Raw genomic sequence first — 18,719 nt, forward strand, 5'->3', positions numbered from 1 at the left:
ACAGTTAAGTTTTACATAATTTTGCAGTTTAAAAAAGATAATAAAAAACATCAATATATAGCAATACACATCACAAAATGTTTAAAATCACAATATAATTGTATCATGACAGTATTGTGACAGTATCGACGAATCATGGAGCCTCTCGTGATTCCCACCCCTATAAATATAGTATGATACTGTATATTTCACTTATGAGAAAGGTTAACATTTTTCCTATGCATTTTACTTAGTAAATTTGATGGAGTGTATATCATAGAGGTAAAATATATTAAAATCATACTTCATGAGTACTCTGGCTTCTTGGAGATATTGTGTAACAGCAGCAACCCTTTGAAAATCTTGGAAAATCCTGTCACCTTTGAGCTTTCACTGAAGTAGCTTACTGCAAATTTTAGTCACTGAAGAGAATCAAAAAAGAGTCAGTGTCGCACTATTCAATTCAGACATTTTTATATACAATCTTTTTTGGTACATGGAAATAGAAAACTCTATAGACAGAAACAGAGACATAAATACAAACCCAAACAATTCTTTCAGTATAAAACAAACATGAAATTGTTTGATAACACTTCACTAAAGTCATTCAGTTAATATGCACCGATATGTTATCAGTAATGTAAGTCTAAATTTAATGTATTAACATATCTCAAAATAGTATCTTTCAAATGTGTTAGCCAAATGTTTTGCACTGTATAGCTTAAACTAACATATTCAATTGTTGAGTGCGACCCCAATATGATCCTTAAACAGTGGCTTATACATGAAGATAGCTGATAATGCATTTAAATCTGTATGACTTCAGTGAAGTAATCCAGTAACAAGACAGGGATCAATTCAGATTTGGGTCTTTTAATAATTGTTGAGTCATTATATTAAATAATGCCTATAAAACAGCAATTAATTTATTAATTTTAGCTCCACGAGTATAAGTTATTTCTGTTTTTGTTGGTTAACGTGTGCCAAAGTTTTTACTTTCTTAACTTGAACATTGAGGAGAATCCCCGTTCTGTTTTTAAGGAGTTAAAAAACAGTGAATTGAACCGTGTCCTGTTACATCATTTCCTCTAAGGAGAGGTGGCTTGGTTTCTACGGGTGGCAGTGCTGTTGTTAAAGCGCTGGATTAGATTTTTGGCACAGGAAATAGTACAGAACCAAAGGATACTAAACATACAAAAACCACACGAAACCAACTTCTATGCTATGAGACAAGATCCAGGTTAGAATTAAAAATGTTAATGTCACTCAGGTACAATATTTACAATCTCAGCAGTTTGAGCGAATAAACTGTGATGATTTAGATGTACAAGAATTATGGTCATATATAATTAATGTGTCAGATTTTGTCAAAATCAAATTAATTGGGGAATGTCTGGTGTTGCTTCGCCCCTATTTATATATATAATGTATTTTCATTTGAATGGGGACAAGATAAAAGATTAGTATCATCCACCAGCCAAGCGCATGTAAAACATGCAAGAAGCTGGTAGATTTGCTTCACTCACTAGCACAAAATACAACGGTAATCTATTAATTTGTGGTAAAATTTGAACATTCACTTGTTGTTTGGCTGGTGGACAAAAAAAATATTTTTTTACCTTGAATGGGACAGTGATTCAATAACCTATATCATATAAATCAACACCAGAATGTGTGGGTAAAAGATGTGTCAGTGCTGCAGTTTACCTGCAAAAATGGTATGCACATAAGATTTTTTGTAGTATATAGAGTGAACTTTGCAAGGCAGGATTGTGGCAGACGTTTGCACGTTTTTGTGCTATTTTCCTCCAATTATTTTACAGTGAATGTCCAACTTCTTACAACTTTCAGTAAATGCATAACCTAAACTACTTTTATGCATGAGAAAATAGCATTTGTCAAGGTTATGCATTTATAATCAGGCCATCAGAAATGAAGAAAAGATTCACTCCGGGGTGAATAATTTGCAGTGGATGGTCTGCTGCTATTCTTATTCTGTGGAAAACAGCAAGTGAAGTGGAAATGTGTGAGAGCGAGAATTTGAGTCAGAGGAATGCTGAAGGCCCCAGCAGTTTACAAAGATTTTCCCAGCATTGCTGTAGCAACCACCTGAACTCTGCTAACAAAAGCTCAGCATTGAGTTAAACCCCCTTAATTGTAAAAAAAAAAAAAAATCAGACCATTTTTCATGAAATAAATTGCTACTTTGCACACCAAATTTTTAGCTACATAAGCAAAAGCAGGAGATGTTTTTCATGACTTTGCAAGAGTGAAATGAGTAAAATAACTGTCAGAATTACAGTTCAAGGGTCAGCCATGTCCAGGAAGTCTTTCTCAGGTGGGGGTCCACCCCGGTACCAGCTACAGGTTGTGTCAGAGCGGCGGATGCAGGCGTACTGCCGAGCCTGCTCCCCATTTAGGCTGTTATCCAGCAGCCAGTCAGTCCACAAGCACTCGTTTTCTCCTGTGGATGCACACGGGACCGTGTAACAGGTGTTGATCTGTGTATAGAAGAGTTATAGAGTCATTCTTTTGCTCACTCTCTCATCTCATTATTTGTACCTTAAGTTGGCCCTCCATTTCGTTATACACAAGTTTTGTCGTGGTTGTCCCCCGTGCGTCAAACACTTTGTTAAGCCTCTCTGCATCTAATAGCGACGCGCTAGTTTTAGACAACAAAACCACTTGGTTAGGGTTAGAAAAAATAGCAGTTTAGGGGTTTAAATAAGTTTACTAAGTTACTTAAGTAAGTTACTTAAGTTTGTTAAGTAACATTAAGCGCATAAATGACATCAGTTTCACTTCCTGTCATTTCGTAACACCACATAATTTTACGTTAAAACAGCATTGAGTTTTGGTTTCACAGTTTTGTTTGACCCATCCACCTCCCCTCTTTCCCAACCTACGCAGATTTTCTTACTTTTCATGCTGAGTCAGATGTTTTCAGCGTTTAGTATTGCCACAGATGGTCATAGTGCCTTATAAATACCGTAGAGTACTTTTGGTGTCAATATAACATGAGTGTTACAAAGCCTTGATGGAGCTTGAGGAAACACACTTGAAAGTATTTTGCACTGAAATGGAAAGAAGGTTTGAGCAGTAGTGAGGGATTTGATTTGATTTCACTTTATTATCAGAATTTTTTCTTAAATTTGTATTGCATCCCAGGACCTCCACTGTTTCACATTAATATTTAAAAAACACACAACATTTAAACAAACAACAAAAGTAAACTTCAAACGCCATATATCACATCAGATATTATAAAAAGTGCATGCAGTGTAAACTGTTTTATATCTACCTTTTACATTTAGTGTTTGTCCCAGGATCTCTAAGACCTACTTGTAACCCAAACTGTGATTTAGCAGTTTGACAGACTGGGAGGAAAGGATGTGGGATGTAAATTCGGGACTCTACATCTTCTTTGTGGTGGCAACAGCTGATACTCTTCGAATAAGATGTAAGACGGTTAGGATGTCGGACGTAATATTGCCAGTGTGAAAACTTGACTCAAGCTCAAGTGGAATGAGAAAAGTGACCTTTTTGTTTTTCGGTTGCTTTGTGTTTTGAGGCATCTCTCGGACAGATCGATGAGTGGGACAAATCTAAATATGTATGAATAGAAAACGAACAGTCCTTACTCACTCTGCATTCACAGCCCATCTGGTATCTGTAGTTGAGATTCTTCTTCTGTGACAGTGATAAATTGTCCCAGGACTCGACCAGGTCGCATTGGCCAATGGAAATTCTGCCATCACTCCACATACTTCCTGTTTTGTGATATCATAACAGCAACATTGATAATGTTCATCTTGCTTTCAGCAAATGAAGTTATGTTGTATTTAACAGCCTCGGCGATTAGCATTTAATAGCAAACATAAACTCACAGCTGTTCACAGCTAATAGATTTCAGCTTGAATAATATAACTGTGACTGTCAAAAATATGGCCGAAATGTACTGTGTTCACAACACATCTGTTTATGAAAAGACAGCAATACACACATATCTGCTTTCTTGTCTTTAAACTTTTTCCACCACAATTAATGCATATATGTTTGTTTTTTTTAACACAAGAAAACCTGCCAAAAATAGGCGAAAGACTCCTCTCTTTGCCAGTAGATGAGTATGCCTTTCTGTTTTGTTTTCTGGATTCCCATGTTCAGCATCATGAATGCACCAGAAAACAGGGTTAGTAAACAGCAGAATGCAGCATAGAGGTCAGCGAAAATTTTATGGCGGTTATTTCTTTTTTGATATCTGTTACTTATTCAGCCTCTCTTTTAAACATGGTGCCAACTGCGTTGCATAGATATTAGGTCACTGCTTAAGTGGAGACAGACGGAAATTGTGGTTGAGATGACAGTGTTGCAGAAGTGCATCTTTGCGTCACATTTTCATCACTGCTTGAGCAGATAAATACACGTGACAAGTGTCATTTGGCTCAGGGGTAAATGACAATTGTAACCTTTCCCACTAAGGGCAAAAGCTAGATATTAGTGTGGATTTTGTCCAGTGGGGAAGGGGCTTGAGAGTTAAATAAGAATATGGATACCACTGTCATGTTCGTACAATTAGCTTAGCTTAGCAAAAAGATATGAATAATGAGGGATGAAACAGCCTGGTTATTTGGTTTTCTAATGTACAAATAACACAAGATATAACGTCTCTGTTAGTTCTAGCGCATTTTCCCAAAATATCTGCTAACTATTTCTTTAAAAGAAAATTTAGGACAAAAACTGATTAACTTCTTACTGCTTTGTCCTGCTGAAAGTGCAATATAAAAACAGACCATTGCATACTGTACCTGAGAGCAGATACCCTGCTTTGTTGTTGGAGTCCAGTTTGACTCCACACAATGAGGAGAAGACTGGAGTGTACACATACTGGATGTCTTTGGCCTTATCAAAACCTTTGAACATCTGGACACAGAGACACAGTGAGAAGAGAATTGAGAGGAAAAAAGGAAGATGTAAAGGCTCAGTTGTGCTTTTTGCGTGGATGGTCACTCAGTGATGGACTGCTGTGGGATTGTAAAGATGAAACGTTTGGATCATTTATACTCTGTAGTTTTCCCTCACGTGGACCAGAATTCAACATATACATACATATACACAGAGGCAGTGTATAGAAAGTGGCCATGAAGCCAAAAAAGTTCGATTTTCGTGAGCCGAGCAGTTGACTTCCAGTTTAGCAGTCTGCTAACTTGAAGGGTGACAAAATTATTTAATGTTCGGCTCTTCTAGACTTTCAAAATGTCCTCAGACTAAATCGATCAAATTTCATTAGTGAAACGAGTCATTTTGAGTTGTGACGCTCAAAAAAAGTATCCACTGATTTGCAGGTGTCTCTTGGCAAAAAGTATTTTTTGGGCGCCATGGCATTCCACTGTTTGGCCACCAAGAAAACTGCATCAATGCATAATAATACCTAGATAGCCAAGATGATGCATATTCATTACAATGGAGTTTCTTAGACTTACTGGCCACGCCCACCAGTTCTCGCTCATAGCTTTTACATCGTTATGATGACACAGATTTTTAAAATCGCTTAGCTCAAAAAAAAGTTTCACAAAATTTACAGAATTATCATGTAAATTTTGTATCAAATTCATAATACGGATGATCATAATTGACCTTGTTTGCAATTTGAGGTAGTTCCTGACAGTAGTTTTATAGATGTGTTTTTTACAATGGTGGCCCATGGGGAAAATTCTCCTGGGCCCCAGGGGACATTTTGGCTGAAATGGGAAGTGGCCCCCTGGGAAAAAATGGAAGCAAGGCTGAGCAGCTTCCCTGGGAGCGTGGGACAGTACCCGTGTCCAATTGTGTAACATCACTATGGCTGTGCAGATATTTGTGACACTTTGGAGCGGGAGAAAAAAAACTTTGCAGATGCGTCAAACAGAAATCAAGCATAGGCCTGGCCTAATATAAATTAAAACACTATGTATTGTATATGGCAGCAATGTAAGCAGGTATAAAAGAAGAACTAAAACAGTTTTTATATATCTCAAAAATAAAGTAGAGCTTTTATCTAATGACTCGGTCATCCAACAGATGTGAAGTTAATTAGACAATGTAGTAGTAATAAATTGGTGTATAAAAAATAAATATATTTTGGATTATTAGCTTGTGAGACTTCTACCCAGTATTCATTATTAACATTGTATGGCCCGGTAGAGATGGACATTTGGACCATTTGAAGTGTGTGACTATCTCTGTGTGCTTGAATGCTGCCAAACGACCAATAAGAATGTGTTTACTTTTTCCTTGCAGACAGTACAGACATAAATAATACATCTCTTTCCAGCAGCATAAACAGTAAAAATGATGTATGTCTGCAGCAACAGCAGCATCTGGTACTGCTGTCCAGAGATCTCACCTTGATCATTTTGATTTCATATTGGATCATCTTCATGTAAGGTGAGGAGCTGTTGCTAGGCGACACAATCTTCTCTCCAGAGATCTTTGCCCTTATCACTGTCAGGGAAAGAAAAAGAAAAAAGAAACAGAAATAAAGGTGGATTAAGATTCATTGAAATGTGAAATGAATGGGAGAGACTAGATAGTTAGGTGATTCACATGCCAGAGACAATGGAAAACATTCTGAATTATGTAGGTATATGATCAAGGTAGAAGCTTTTTCATTCATTTAAGTAGATAAAGAGATGGATATGTTTTTTTTCTGTCCTTCCCTCCTCCTTCCTCCTTTTCTATCACTTCGCTTGTCAGTTGTCTTCCTTGCCACACAGACAGTGTAGCTGTCCCTCTCAGTAGTGATACAGGATGTGTCCCTCCTCTCCTCTGGGAGGGAAATCAAAACCCACATGGAATAACAAGTAGCTCTCCGCTTGCACACTCCCATTAACTGACTCCACACAAACACACACACACACACACACACACACAGTTATGCATACAGTATATACCACACACGTACCTAAGCCAAACCATGTCTGGCACACAAGTGACTTCACATTTCTTCGTCCCTTTATTGTAGCAAAAGGGTACAATATCAGGATAATTGGTCTGTTGTTCTCGACAGGAAGGTAACACTGAAGACAAAACATTTGTTACCCTTAAAATATTATCAGGGATGCAAAATATTGGATTTTTTGCCAATATCTGATATGCTAAAATGTAAGAACTCATTTTGCCGATACCAATATGAAGTATATCCACTTTTTCCCCACCTACTTTTAGTGATCATCAAATTTGTTCTGTATCGGAATTAACATTGTTTTATGCATACTCTAATCGTGATGAGTCACCAGCATACAGAGACATAAAATATAATGCTTTTCAATATATGTAATACTCACTCATTGTACAAAATAAGAAAAATACCTCTATTAGGGGTAGATATTTTGTACATGTTCACTTCTTCGATTCAAGAAAAAATCGGTTTGTGATATCATGATAGCACAATGGCCAATTCCGACATTTCATCTTAAAGCAAATATCTGCTGATACCAATGACGTCCTGATATTAGCATGCATCTCTAAATGTTATTAATATTAGTATGTTGCACTCACACAGACCATGACATGCAGTTCACACTGTGCCAAATCAAACTGTGTTATTCCAGACTTCATTACCACAGAACCAGTCTTTTCCTTGCATCAAACCCACAATATCTGCTTCCTTAGACATCTGCATGACTCATTATGTTAACTGCCAAATTAATTTCATTGTCAAACATTTCCTTTAACTAATAATACTGCTGTAGCGCAATCAATCAAAATAATTAAGTTAATTATTATTGCTTTGTCTCAGTTTATCAGAAAGTCCAACATAGTGATTTGACCATGCAGTCAGCTGCATTAACTATTAACAAGGCTTAACAATTTTGGAAAAGCAGTGGCACCACAAAAGAACATACATGCAAACTAAATTTAATGCATGCTTAGCAGAAAACATTGTATAATTAAAACTGGAAGACCAGTAAAACTCAAAATACAATAGCGAAAGCATAAGGAATGGATTAAACAGTGATTTCGTCTGCTATTACATAAACTGCAAATGTCAGCATATCTGGCTATCTAGTAACCTAGTATTATGTTCAAGGCAAGGGGAATCACATACTGTTGATTATACATTATTTTACGGGGTAACAGGTCACGTTTAAAAAAATAAATAAAAAGCATTGTTCACAACAATTACATCCACAATGGGATCCAGTCCTGGAGACTGCTATAGAGTTTGGGGTAACATTAGCAGCTCCTTGCTAATTGGAATTGAGGAAGGTTACAATGTTGTAACTCCAGGTGAAGTTGTTGTCAGAGGTCGCGTTACATTCACCCAACAGACTGGTTAGTCCTCAAGCTAAATGTTTTTTTCATGTATATGGTTAAAATTGAAACATTCTGAAACAACAATATTAACAAAAAGCTTAAATCTAATCTCCGTCTTGCTCATTCTCGTATGTAAGCTTAGCAGCTGTACAGTACAGCCCTATACTGACATACAAGAACATAATGTCATATAGAGTTCTTTTTTAAAGAAAAAAAGTGGGTTTATTTATCAGAGCAAAAGCCACAGCACTGCTTGCTTAGGTTTAGAAAGACCAAATTTAAAATAAATTAAAATGTCTTAAAATAAGTGCATTTTTTACATAACTTAACAAGTATGCCGCTTGATGACTATCAGGTCATACATGTTACATGGTTTAAAAAAAACAACCTCAAGCTGAATTTGGTTTAAGCGGACATGAACACCTGCCTCCTCGATGAAAGTTTCGTGTTTGTTTGACTCATCAGCCAACCCTCCCTCCCGCCCTACTTGGAGTTTCTTGCTCTTCCCACTACATTATTGCCATAGATTGGATGACATTGGAGTTGGTTGAAAAGCTCAGTGCGTCTTATACAGATACTGCAGGTGCCTTGCGCATTGGTTAACAGGGGCTAAAGGCCAAAATACATGGGACACAGTCGCACCGCAGCACGTCTGCTGCAGCATGCCCACAGTAGAGCACGTCCATTATAATCAAGTGAGGCTGCTTTACTGACCATGAAAGCTGGGCCCGTACTGCTAAACATTATTTTTATGAGGCTAGTCTATTTATGTTTCTCTACATGCAGCTCCACCATCCTCCGACAGGTAAAAACTACATAGAACTGGATTTAAAAAAATCACAGAGTACAGTCTGTTTAAAAAATGATAAAAGTGAATACCTCATCATACCTGGGAAAAAACAAAAGCAGCAGAGCTACCTTGTGTGTGCTTTTACATTTAACATAAAGATATTTCAATCAAATCAATGCAGCCTGTTGTTAAAACAATTAATAATGTACTCCTCCTAACCCCACATAACCTGCCGTATTGTCACTTGGCAAAACTCAGTCAACACAGTGAAGCTGCCAGCAACCACATGCTGCAGAGAAGAAGTCTGTGCAGCAGGTAAAAAAAGCCCGTTCTGCTTCACCTACAGGTCACATTGCATCCTTCCCCCATTCATTTCAGCCGTAAGGGACACTGATCAGACTGCTGTATTTGACACCCAGGGAATGAGAACAGGTTGATAAGCAACAACATGAATGTAATGTACTTTCTAATGTACTAATATTTTTTATGGTTTTATGTTGGGAACAATGAAAATCTTGCAGAGAAAGCCCACAGGTCTCATGTAGATACACCAGAGTGAGATAGAAAAAGAAGAGGGGGAAGAAATGGAGCAAGTGACCTTGGAATCATCATGAAAGAAAGAAAAAGCCACAGTATAAAAGAGAACGAGAATGTGTGACCCTCCATCCCTTGTAACCCTCACACAGCTTTGCAAACCACCCTCATGTTGTTGCTTTTCACCTCACCATGTAACTACACCACAGAGCTCAGTGTGTTCTGTGAAACTGGTTCAGGAGAAAAAGAGTCTCTTTTTTTTAGGTGAACATGAAAGAAGATAAAAATGCAGGCATACAAACAAAAATCCAGACAGGAAGTTAATAGAAACTTGAAGTATGAAGTGTGAAGTGTTTAATCAGAATGCACCACATCGCCAGCAGCCAGACAGTTGGTCCAAGGACGTTCACTTTATAGAAGATGTCAGAGAGCACAAGATGCTCGCTCAATATAACTTTCTAATACTTTAATCTTATATTGCATAATTTAAAGCATGAGACTCAAATAGAGCGTAGCAGTACATCTAAAAAAAAAAAAAACATTACTACTGCATCCATCAGCAGATAATTACCTTAATGTTGTACATGCCGGTAGATATAATATGTAGCAAGCCCATGGATGGTCTATATTTTACAATAGACTTTACAGTTTCTAACCACACAAGGACACACCTGCTTGTAAACTCACCCACAGACAGGCAGCTGTGACCTAAAAAATGCATGCAAAGAATCACAGCTCAGTTTGCTTTATCTGTTAGTATCGGTTAGTGCCATGAATACATTTCTATTAGTCTTTACTTAGTTCAGTTTAGTAGGTATTTCTATAGCTGGAGCCATAATTTATAACTGCTTGTACTTTATGTGAGGATTTCAGTTTTGTTCATCTTTAAATTTCTACTGTACTATATTTACATATAGATATGTACTTACTCCGCTACTACATTTACTTAACAGCTATAGTTTGTATATATTTTGCAGATCCGTTTTTTTTAAATGATAAGCATATGCTTGATTGGCAGTGGTTTTTTATAATCCTCTTGAGAGAAATATTCACTGCAAACGCAGAGTTGTCTCAGTCCTGCAGGTTAAGTGTTGATGTCTATATTCAGTGTAACTGAGCACAGCAGTTTCCATTTCTTTGTCTGATCCGCCTGGAAAAACACAAGCATGTAAAATCTTTAGTTAGATTGCGTAATAGCCGGTAACAGCACTTTTTGACCCATTTGACCAACGGTGAAATACAGTGCACGGCACAGTTGGGCTTCTGTGTTATACGGTTGAGAAAGTGTAGCAGAAAGGGCTGTCTGACAGCCAGGTATATTGGTGAAAATACTCTAAATATAGCATCCATTTTGACTGATACTGATTTTTTGTGAACCCCTGTCCACAGCAATGTTTAGCTTCAGGGTGTGAGTCCTGTCTGTCTCTGCAAACAGGAAGTGCAGCATCCTCCATCTACTGTATGTAAACCAGTGACTATAGATAATTACCTCATACAACAAAATCTCAAACTACCTCTTTGGGAAAAAAGATCACTCACTAAAAGAGTATCTGAATACTTCCACCATAGGTTCATGGCACTGTATTGTTTTTATAGGCCAATGTCACATCTACTGTGAGAAATGAAGCATCAGCACACCCATCTCCACAATACGATTACACCACTGCATAAGGCCGTCATGCTCACGACACAAAAATACACTGTCAAAGATGACTATCACAAAATTGCCCTCTTTGTTCAGTTCAGCTCTTTGATCTGCACTTCCTTTGGCAAGAGGAAACATATCTGAAAGAAGATGAAGTGCTCTGGCAAATTAGCAGCCTCATTTAATTCTTCCCTTCGAGCAGAATAATAGGTCTATGTGCCCTATTAATGGTAAGCAATCAAATATGGATCAAATAGTTGGCAGTCTGAGGGCTGGCCACGTATCAGTGCAGAATGGAAGAGCACAGAAGTTGCTGTAGCCAATTAAGCAAAAATAGTACAATCATTTTTCATTATAGCAGATCAGTAGTTTCAGTTGGATCACCTTCCAGACATTATAGTTTTTGGGCAGTGATTGTTAAAGACATTGTAGGAATTACCTGTAGTAACTGATCAGAAAAGCTCCTTTTTTTAAGATTTTTTTTTTGGGCTTTTATTGCCTTTATATGACAGGACAGTGTGGGTGTGAAAGGGGGAGAGACAGAGAGGGGGAGACATGCAGCAAAGGGCTGAGGTCGGATTCGAACACGCGGGCACTGCAGCGAAGACACACCCTCTGTACATGGGGCACCGCTCTATCCACTGAGCCATCGGGCGCCCCAGAAAAGCTCCTTTTATTCCAAGTTTGTTGTCTCTCTCTAAAATGATTCTTGTGGCCCAGATTCTCTGAAATATTTACCCCCCACCTGGACGTCTTTGAACTGCGCAGGCTAGGTTACCCGCTCAATTCAGTCGCTGCAGCTGTGTTATGAACAGGAATGAGGACAGGCAGGCCTGCAGAGTGAAAGTGGCTGTGCATCTGCCCCACAACCACATAAGCAAAGAGAAATATTGCAAACTTGTACCATGAGAACTGATGTAGTAAGTAACTTCCTCCCTCCCTGATGAATCGGCACCCTTGTCATGCTCACAAAGCTGGACTGTCAGCAGGCTTTCACACTGATATTGTTAGTATGCAGACCATTAGACCAAGCCTATAGACATGGAAATGAAGTGGGGAGAGAGAGGGAAAGCAGGAGAGAGAGATGGAGTAGGCTGTGTTGGCATGGCTTGGCCTCCGTCCAACACACTCACACTCGCACACACAATCCCAAATACACAAACATGGCCAGGGAATCGTCCAAGGTTTGTCCAGATGGGATATTACTCAGATGTACGACTTTATTCAAAGGGCTCATCGACTCTGACAACACTGTCAGGTCAACTTAAGGCCACCACCAGCCTATGCTGAGGAAACAACTAGCACAGTGTAATAACGGAGGCCACTGAATGAACACTTTTCTTAGACATTCTTAGTGTAAGTGAGGGATTTTCCTTCTTTGTTATTCATGGGTCCAAAAAGTTTCACCCTACCTGAATGGGACCACTGACTCTTGTGTCCATTCAGAGGTGGTCTCATACATTTAAGACTAAATACAGACCCCCATCTAGAGTATGCCCTGAGGAAATGGGACCCTATTACGAAAGAACCTGCAGTTAATTAACCATTTTGGAAGGCCTGCCCCTATGGTATATGTTAGTATGCCTGTCAAGCTTTCTGCTCCTGCACAGTACATACACAGTTCAAGTTTGATAATGGTCATCTAGGAATTCTTTGTAATTTTTGAAACAGTAGAGAGTCAACCTTTTAGGTTAACAACTTTTCAACTCTACCTAGGAACCGTCAATTGTGCCAGCTGCAACAGCAATTGTCACCAGCATATTTTATTGTTGCTAACTAGCTGACTAATAAGCATTAGCTCCACAAGTTGGTTGGTCAATGACAGAAAACTTTCTTTTTTTTTTCTTTTTCAAATGTGTATGTTTCCCTTTGTATCATTCTGTGTCCCCTTTCTAAATTTGGGATCTTTGGCAAGTGCGTGAACAAAGCAAAGGCATGAGTTCTTCTTTATACTTAGCAGCAGTTTGTGACTTAAGGTGCAGATAATTGATCTGTTGATCCATTCAGAGCTGATCAGATCAATGTATGAGAGGAGCAGCTGCTGCATGTGAATACAAACTCTTAGACCAAGCAGAATTAACGGTTAAGATTCACTTTTATTGCACCTGACATTTGCTGCTCCATCTGTGCCGATAGTACGCGCTGCGCTCCTGGAGTGTGTTGCACTAAATAACTGAACGATATATACTGTATATTTCAACAGTGCTTCTAATAAACAGCCCAGCTCCAAAAATAAAAAGTCTATTCACGGTGGCAGATGTTTTAGTTGTGGTGGGCCGTCACAGATGAATGAATGTGTGGGACACCTGTTAAAGACTGAGGTGAAGCAGCATTGTTTTTGCACTGCAGAGTAGAAGTAGTTAGCCCTGTTAAGACACACAGCTTAGTTTCAGGGAAAACTATGATCAAACTGTTATTTTGTTAGGTAAGGACTGCAAAAGCTTTAGGTTTATGCTTGCTGTAGTGTCCCTGGCACAAGGTTTGCCTGTAAAAGAGTAACGTCATCATTACTTTAGCAGGCTCTGAAAGTTGTGGCCCTTGGTTGAGCACCTCTGATATTTGTGTATGCCCACTGCATTTTTAATTTGATGTTTGAGGGAGAACTGGCCATGCAAGTTCACCTGTACAGACATCTCTATAACTCTTCATTGAGAGACCACAGGGACAGACAAATGGACATAAGCTGCCTTTCCATCACAGGCCTTTGGTAAATTAGCTTTGGAACCAAAAGTGCCACCTACAACCAGGACTCTAGATCTGTGTATAGTTTTCACCAAACACAGTACTGTTACGTGTGGGTGGGGTTGTCGTCACTGCTCTGTTCACCAGTGATACAGAGTGAAGTCTGCTCCCAGTTTATCATCCACAAAACAAAAAGAGTATGCTGCAGTGAGAGTCTCTCTATGGGATATTTATAAATGGCGTGTTCATGCATTGACTCCTTGTTGGGCAAGAGCAGGGGTTTATTCTGTCCGAGAACACATAACGAAGCTCCGACAGTCTGACACATATTTTTTCTCCAAGTGAGGATAAGATTCCACCTTAAAAGTTGCCGGCAGTCAGCCCAGTAAAGGAAATGAATTTCATATCTCAGTCTCCATCTGCTGTTAGAAGCTGTGAAACATCCTTTCATTTTATAATGTGTAAAAGCTCTCGCTCAGCCCTAAGCATACAGTGTTGATTCTCTACCAATAAATAAACAGACTGCAGTGTTTCTAGCGCCACCTTTTAGTACTGGATTTGTGTGCTAGGTACCCAAAGCAGAGAGGTAATCAAAAATGGAAACGGTTCAAAAGGGTCTAGAGGTACCATCCACAACTTTTCACAATGGAAATGCAGAAAATGCATACAGACCTGAACTTAAACATACCAACCTGCTGGTGGAAACGCCCTATTAATTTGTGGAAATAAACAGCCACCAGACTGGGGAACGAAGAGGCTTTTTGCCAATGAGTGTGGAAAAAGCTGAGAGAACACTATAAAGTCAAAGTAAGTCTTATGGACAGAGTAGCAATATAAAGCGGCATAAAAAAAAATGTATTGGGTGAAATCAGAGTGAAGTGTTTATCCTCTCTTCACCACTCCTCAATTTAAAAAAATTTTGAGGTAAGCGACAGTAATAGTTGAAGTACACACACGCAACATACATTGGTGTTTACTACTGTTGCCAGGCAGATTACATTTCCAGTAACGGCAAGACTTTTCTGTTTGTACCCTCCCTGGCATTTTGGAGCCTCTGTGGACGCTAGTAGCTCAGAACTATCTATGGAGAACGGGTTCTCAGTGTCACACACACTATAAACAAAGCATAACATCACTCTAGCAGCGTCCAAAACTGGCTCCTTCACAGGGGCTAAACACAACCCCTCAAATTCATATCCCCATGCAAATTTTGGGTAAATCCAAAGCCCAACAGACTTACTGTAACTAGTTACAGTGCTTAACTACGGTGAAACAAATTGGGGAGGGGTTTAGATAATTATCAAATAGAATCTGTTTTGTTTGGGTCCAGTTAAAATGGACACAAGCTGAGAAAAATTAAGCAAATTCAGAAAAAAAGTTCAGCATGTCAGGTTTGCATTACTTCAAAAGATGTTCATTTCAATAGTTTCAGGGTTTTTTTATTGGTGATTTACATGAGAATAACATGCCACTTGCATTGCTATGTCTTCTTAAACATTTTTAAGGTTTTAATGCGACCAATGAGATCCACAGAACAAAAGACCCCAAAAGATGGTCATAAAACTAGACCCAGTACTAAACCAGGGTAGGCTGGATGAGACTTGGTTCAGGTCTGTTCCAGTCTAACTCATAAGGCCTTTATGAAAAGACAGAATAATCAAACAGTCATCTAACTCCATCTCATTCTTTGATGACACACTTCATACGTAAAACTCTGTCCTAAAAACACTGCCCCAAATACTCTCATTGTGTTCTCATAACCCAGATCTAATTTAGCGTTATGGGCATTTTGAAAACAGGTCTCAGCCTCCATTTTATACGGACTACTTTTTTTAAAACACATTTTCAGACCTTCTCTAAATTCTTATTAAAAAAACAAAACTAAAATGCTTCAAATGCAGTTTCTTCATCCACTTTCTCTTTCTCTGCGCCTCTCCCCTCTGCTGGAGTGTAACCTTTGACAGAAGCACATACTCCAGCTTTCCACAGTCTGGAGCCAAGTACTCAAAGTCAGAGCAGAGTGTTGGTTTTGGCCTGTGCTTAGACAAAAAAGAACTGGATGATGGGAGGGGGGTGTCGGACAGAGAGACAGGCGGACAACCCGACAGACAGACAGATAGATAGAAAGTAGGCCGGGGCCACTTGGTGCTGGCTGTTTTTTTAGGGTTTGTTGTTGTGTGATTGAGAGCAAGAATACTCAATTATGTAACTATAACAAACAGATATCAGGCTGCCCTGTCCTCAGATAAGAGCACAAGAGCTAAGTGTGTTCATCTTGGGATAAAAGAAAAAAGATCAGTCAGAAACAGCTACGTGTGTGCTTGTAACCTGTTAACTAGTAATCAATGCTCTCGCACTTCACCTCACTTTTATTTCATGTAGCCCTCCTATAGTTCTTTAACAAGTAAAACTGTCGAGTTTAGATGTATGAAACTGAGCATTTCTTTGAATCAAATTGGAAAAAAAGAAAGAATAATAAATCTATATTTCCCTCAATTAACTCCCCAAGAAAAGTTGGACCCTTAAGCTTTATTGAATTGTTGTCACAGTGGGTTCTCACTATGGATAGTATTTCTTTTTCCCCTCTCAGAAATTCCAATTAAGGTGATCAATAAGCCAAAGCCTGTTTTAAGATCATACACTCCCTTTTGCTTATGCAGCATCTAAAGAACTTAAAATCACTATTATTAAATGCAGTAGCTTTTTAATCAGACACTAAATAGTCAATAGTTATTAACTTACCGATCTCAGCGCTGCAGAATAGCTGCTGTGGGTGCGCTGGATGGCAGCTGCATCCCTCCACAACTTCCTCCATGCCTGCTCCAAGCAAAAGGAGCACCCAGAGCCCCAGACACGCACTCCGCTCCTGGGACATGGCCATGACAACTCTGGCTGCCTCTGACCGCTCCACCACTCGATGAATGCTCGGCAACCTCTTCTGATCCTGTTAAGTTCCGCGGGAAAAGCAAATCAGGCAGCAGCAGGGGGAGGATAAGACAGTAGAGTCGAAGAAGTAGGATGAGCTCTGCTGAGCTGAAAAGCAGCTGTGGACAGAAATGTTTTCATAAGTTTAATGTACAAGTCTGAATTCAAGCTGGAGCAAATAAGTTGAAGGGAAGTGTTGCTGCTGCCACTGCTCTCTCTCTTTCTCCCTCTCTCTTTCTTTTTCTCCCTCTCTCTCTCTTTCTCTGTAGACAACACACAGAGAAACTTACAATAGTTGGATCCCCTCACACTCTGGTCTTGAATGCTGAGAGGGTCGCACACAGGGAGCCTCTTATGTACTCAACAATTTAGGGACAGCCTCCTCAAACGCAGGAAAGAAAAAAAAACTACCATCCTTTGCCTCCTCTTGTCCCCTTTTTTGATGTCCTCCCTCTTCTCTCATTGGCTTCTGAACATGTAGTCATACAGTTAGTCATGAAAATTATGACCGATTAAAGCTGGACAAGTTTGTGAAGCAAAGATTAGAAATGACCTTCAAAAACAAAGCTCTAAAAATTATTTGTGCAATTTTTGTTTGTTAAGTTCATCATTAGTGTTCTTTTCAGACGGAGTTTGAGCAATCATGAGTCATACATGCAAACGATAATCATAAAAAATTACTGTCTGTTGTAAAGTACAAGTATTGCTGTGTTGGTGGGAAGTGGAGCACTTTTAATGTCAGCACCTCATGACTAATTTTGAATAAAAAGAAATCCAAGCATGAAGAAAGAAAAAACAATGAAGACTACATTTTTATTTTTATTTTAATAACAACAAAATTCTGATGAAAGAAAACACCCTTCATCTGCATCCTTCTCTGTGTTTGAACTTAATATTTGCTTTACTGTGTCAATATGCCACAAATCAACAAGGGTTTAACACATCAAAGGTGGGACTCTTGAGACATGCTCTGGTGATGTCATTTAGAGCCAAAGTTTGTGTAGCAGTGTTCTCTGCGGTGTCCAGTTCCTGCTTATACACCCGTCCCATGTATTTTTCACCCGTCAGTGGGCAACATCAAAATTGCGATCTGATATAAGCAAAAAATTGTGCACAAGTTGTGAATTAGAGGGTATGAATCACTAATCTGTTTGCAAAGATCTACACATTAATACTTGTTTTCTCCTATGTGACCCCAGAGAGGCTCCGTATGTTCGTAATATGAATGTTGTGAGGTGTGTGTGATAATATATGTGAATAATATGATGAGTGAGGAATAATGTGTGATGAGGTGCCTATTATCAGGAATTAATGGCTGATGTGGGGGCATGAACAATCCAATGTACAGATTATTTATTCCTGATTATGTACACCTTAAAGGACATTACCCTGTTTATACAATGATCACTTTCAAAAGAAAAAAACATTTATAATTTCATGCTTTTTACAATCAAAATCTGAAGTTCACAGTCACTTTTCACCAGAAAGCTGACATTATGCTTGCAAGATTCAAAGTTAGCAACATTGCATGTAGTTAACAAAGTAAACATTATTTGGCAGTATGTTTAACAACAAAACTAGCTAGCTGTCCAGCCATGTTACTGTCCCCAAATTATTATCAAGACTTTCACAATCAATTGATATGTTAATGTTGGCCAATGTACATCTTCAGCTTATTTGTCACAGTCTCCATCATGTGGTGCTTAGGGAAGGAGGCAGTGACGGCATTACAATCAGTGTGGGAAATAAATGTAAACAAAGGCTTTTACTGCATCCCTGTTGCTATAGTTACTCATACTATTATGCAGTCAGCGCATTAAATTAGCATAGTGAACAGACAGTTTCACCAGAACTGCTTGGTAGGTGTCC

At 38.8% G+C, this 18,719-nt stretch overlaps 2 protein-coding genes across 4 annotated transcripts in view; one reads left to right on the plus strand and one right to left on the minus strand.

Annotated features, from left to right (window-relative positions):
* The window catches only part of syn2b (synapsin IIb), a 111,620-nt gene that overhangs the window by 71,548 nt on the left and 21,353 nt on the right, over positions 1 to 18,719 (plus strand). The gene's annotated exons all lie outside the window — the stretch shown is intronic.
* LOC121957670 (metalloproteinase inhibitor 4-like) lies at positions 437 to 17,269 on the minus strand. 3 transcript variants are annotated; one of them, XM_042506396.2, is made up of 6 exons: positions 17,141 to 17,269; positions 16,668 to 16,969; positions 6,362 to 6,459; positions 4,785 to 4,899; positions 3,625 to 3,749; positions 437 to 2,480 (listed from the first exon to the last, which is right to left on the minus strand). In XM_042506396.2, the coding sequence occupies exons 2-6, from the start codon at positions 16,804 to 16,806 to the stop codon at positions 2,283 to 2,285; spliced, it is 675 nt and encodes a 224-aa protein (XP_042362330.1). In that variant the 5' UTR covers positions 16,807 to 16,969; positions 17,141 to 17,269; the 3' UTR covers positions 437 to 2,282. The 3 variants fall into 3 exon arrangements, with proteins under 3 accessions (XP_042362330.1, XP_042362339.1, XP_042362349.1); XM_042506415.2 differs by having other exon boundaries at positions 2,285 to 2,480; positions 3,621 to 3,749; XM_042506405.2 differs by lacking the exon at positions 17,141 to 17,269 and having other exon boundaries at positions 16,668 to 17,105.

The sequence above is a fragment of the Plectropomus leopardus genome, chromosome 2, assembly GCF_026936395.1.
Source record: "Plectropomus leopardus strain MGB_pleo_1.0 chromosome 2, ASM2693639v1, whole genome shotgun sequence".
Lineage (NCBI taxonomy): Eukaryota > Metazoa > Chordata > Actinopteri > Perciformes > Serranidae > Plectropomus > Plectropomus leopardus.

Coding starts and splice junctions, on each gene's coding strand:
- LOC121957670 (XM_042506396.2), bottom strand. CDS start 16,806: ATGGCCATGTCCCAGGAGCGGAGTGCGTGTCTGGGGCTCTGGGTGCTC. Junction 6,460..16,667: donor ATTCTGCAGCGCTGAGATCG/GTAAGTTAATAA, acceptor TTTCCCTGACAG/TGATAAGGGCAAAGATCTCT. Junction 4,900..6,361: donor ATGAAATCAAAATGATCAAG/GTGAGATCTCTG, acceptor CTCTGTGTCCAG/ATGTTCAAAGGTTTTGATAA.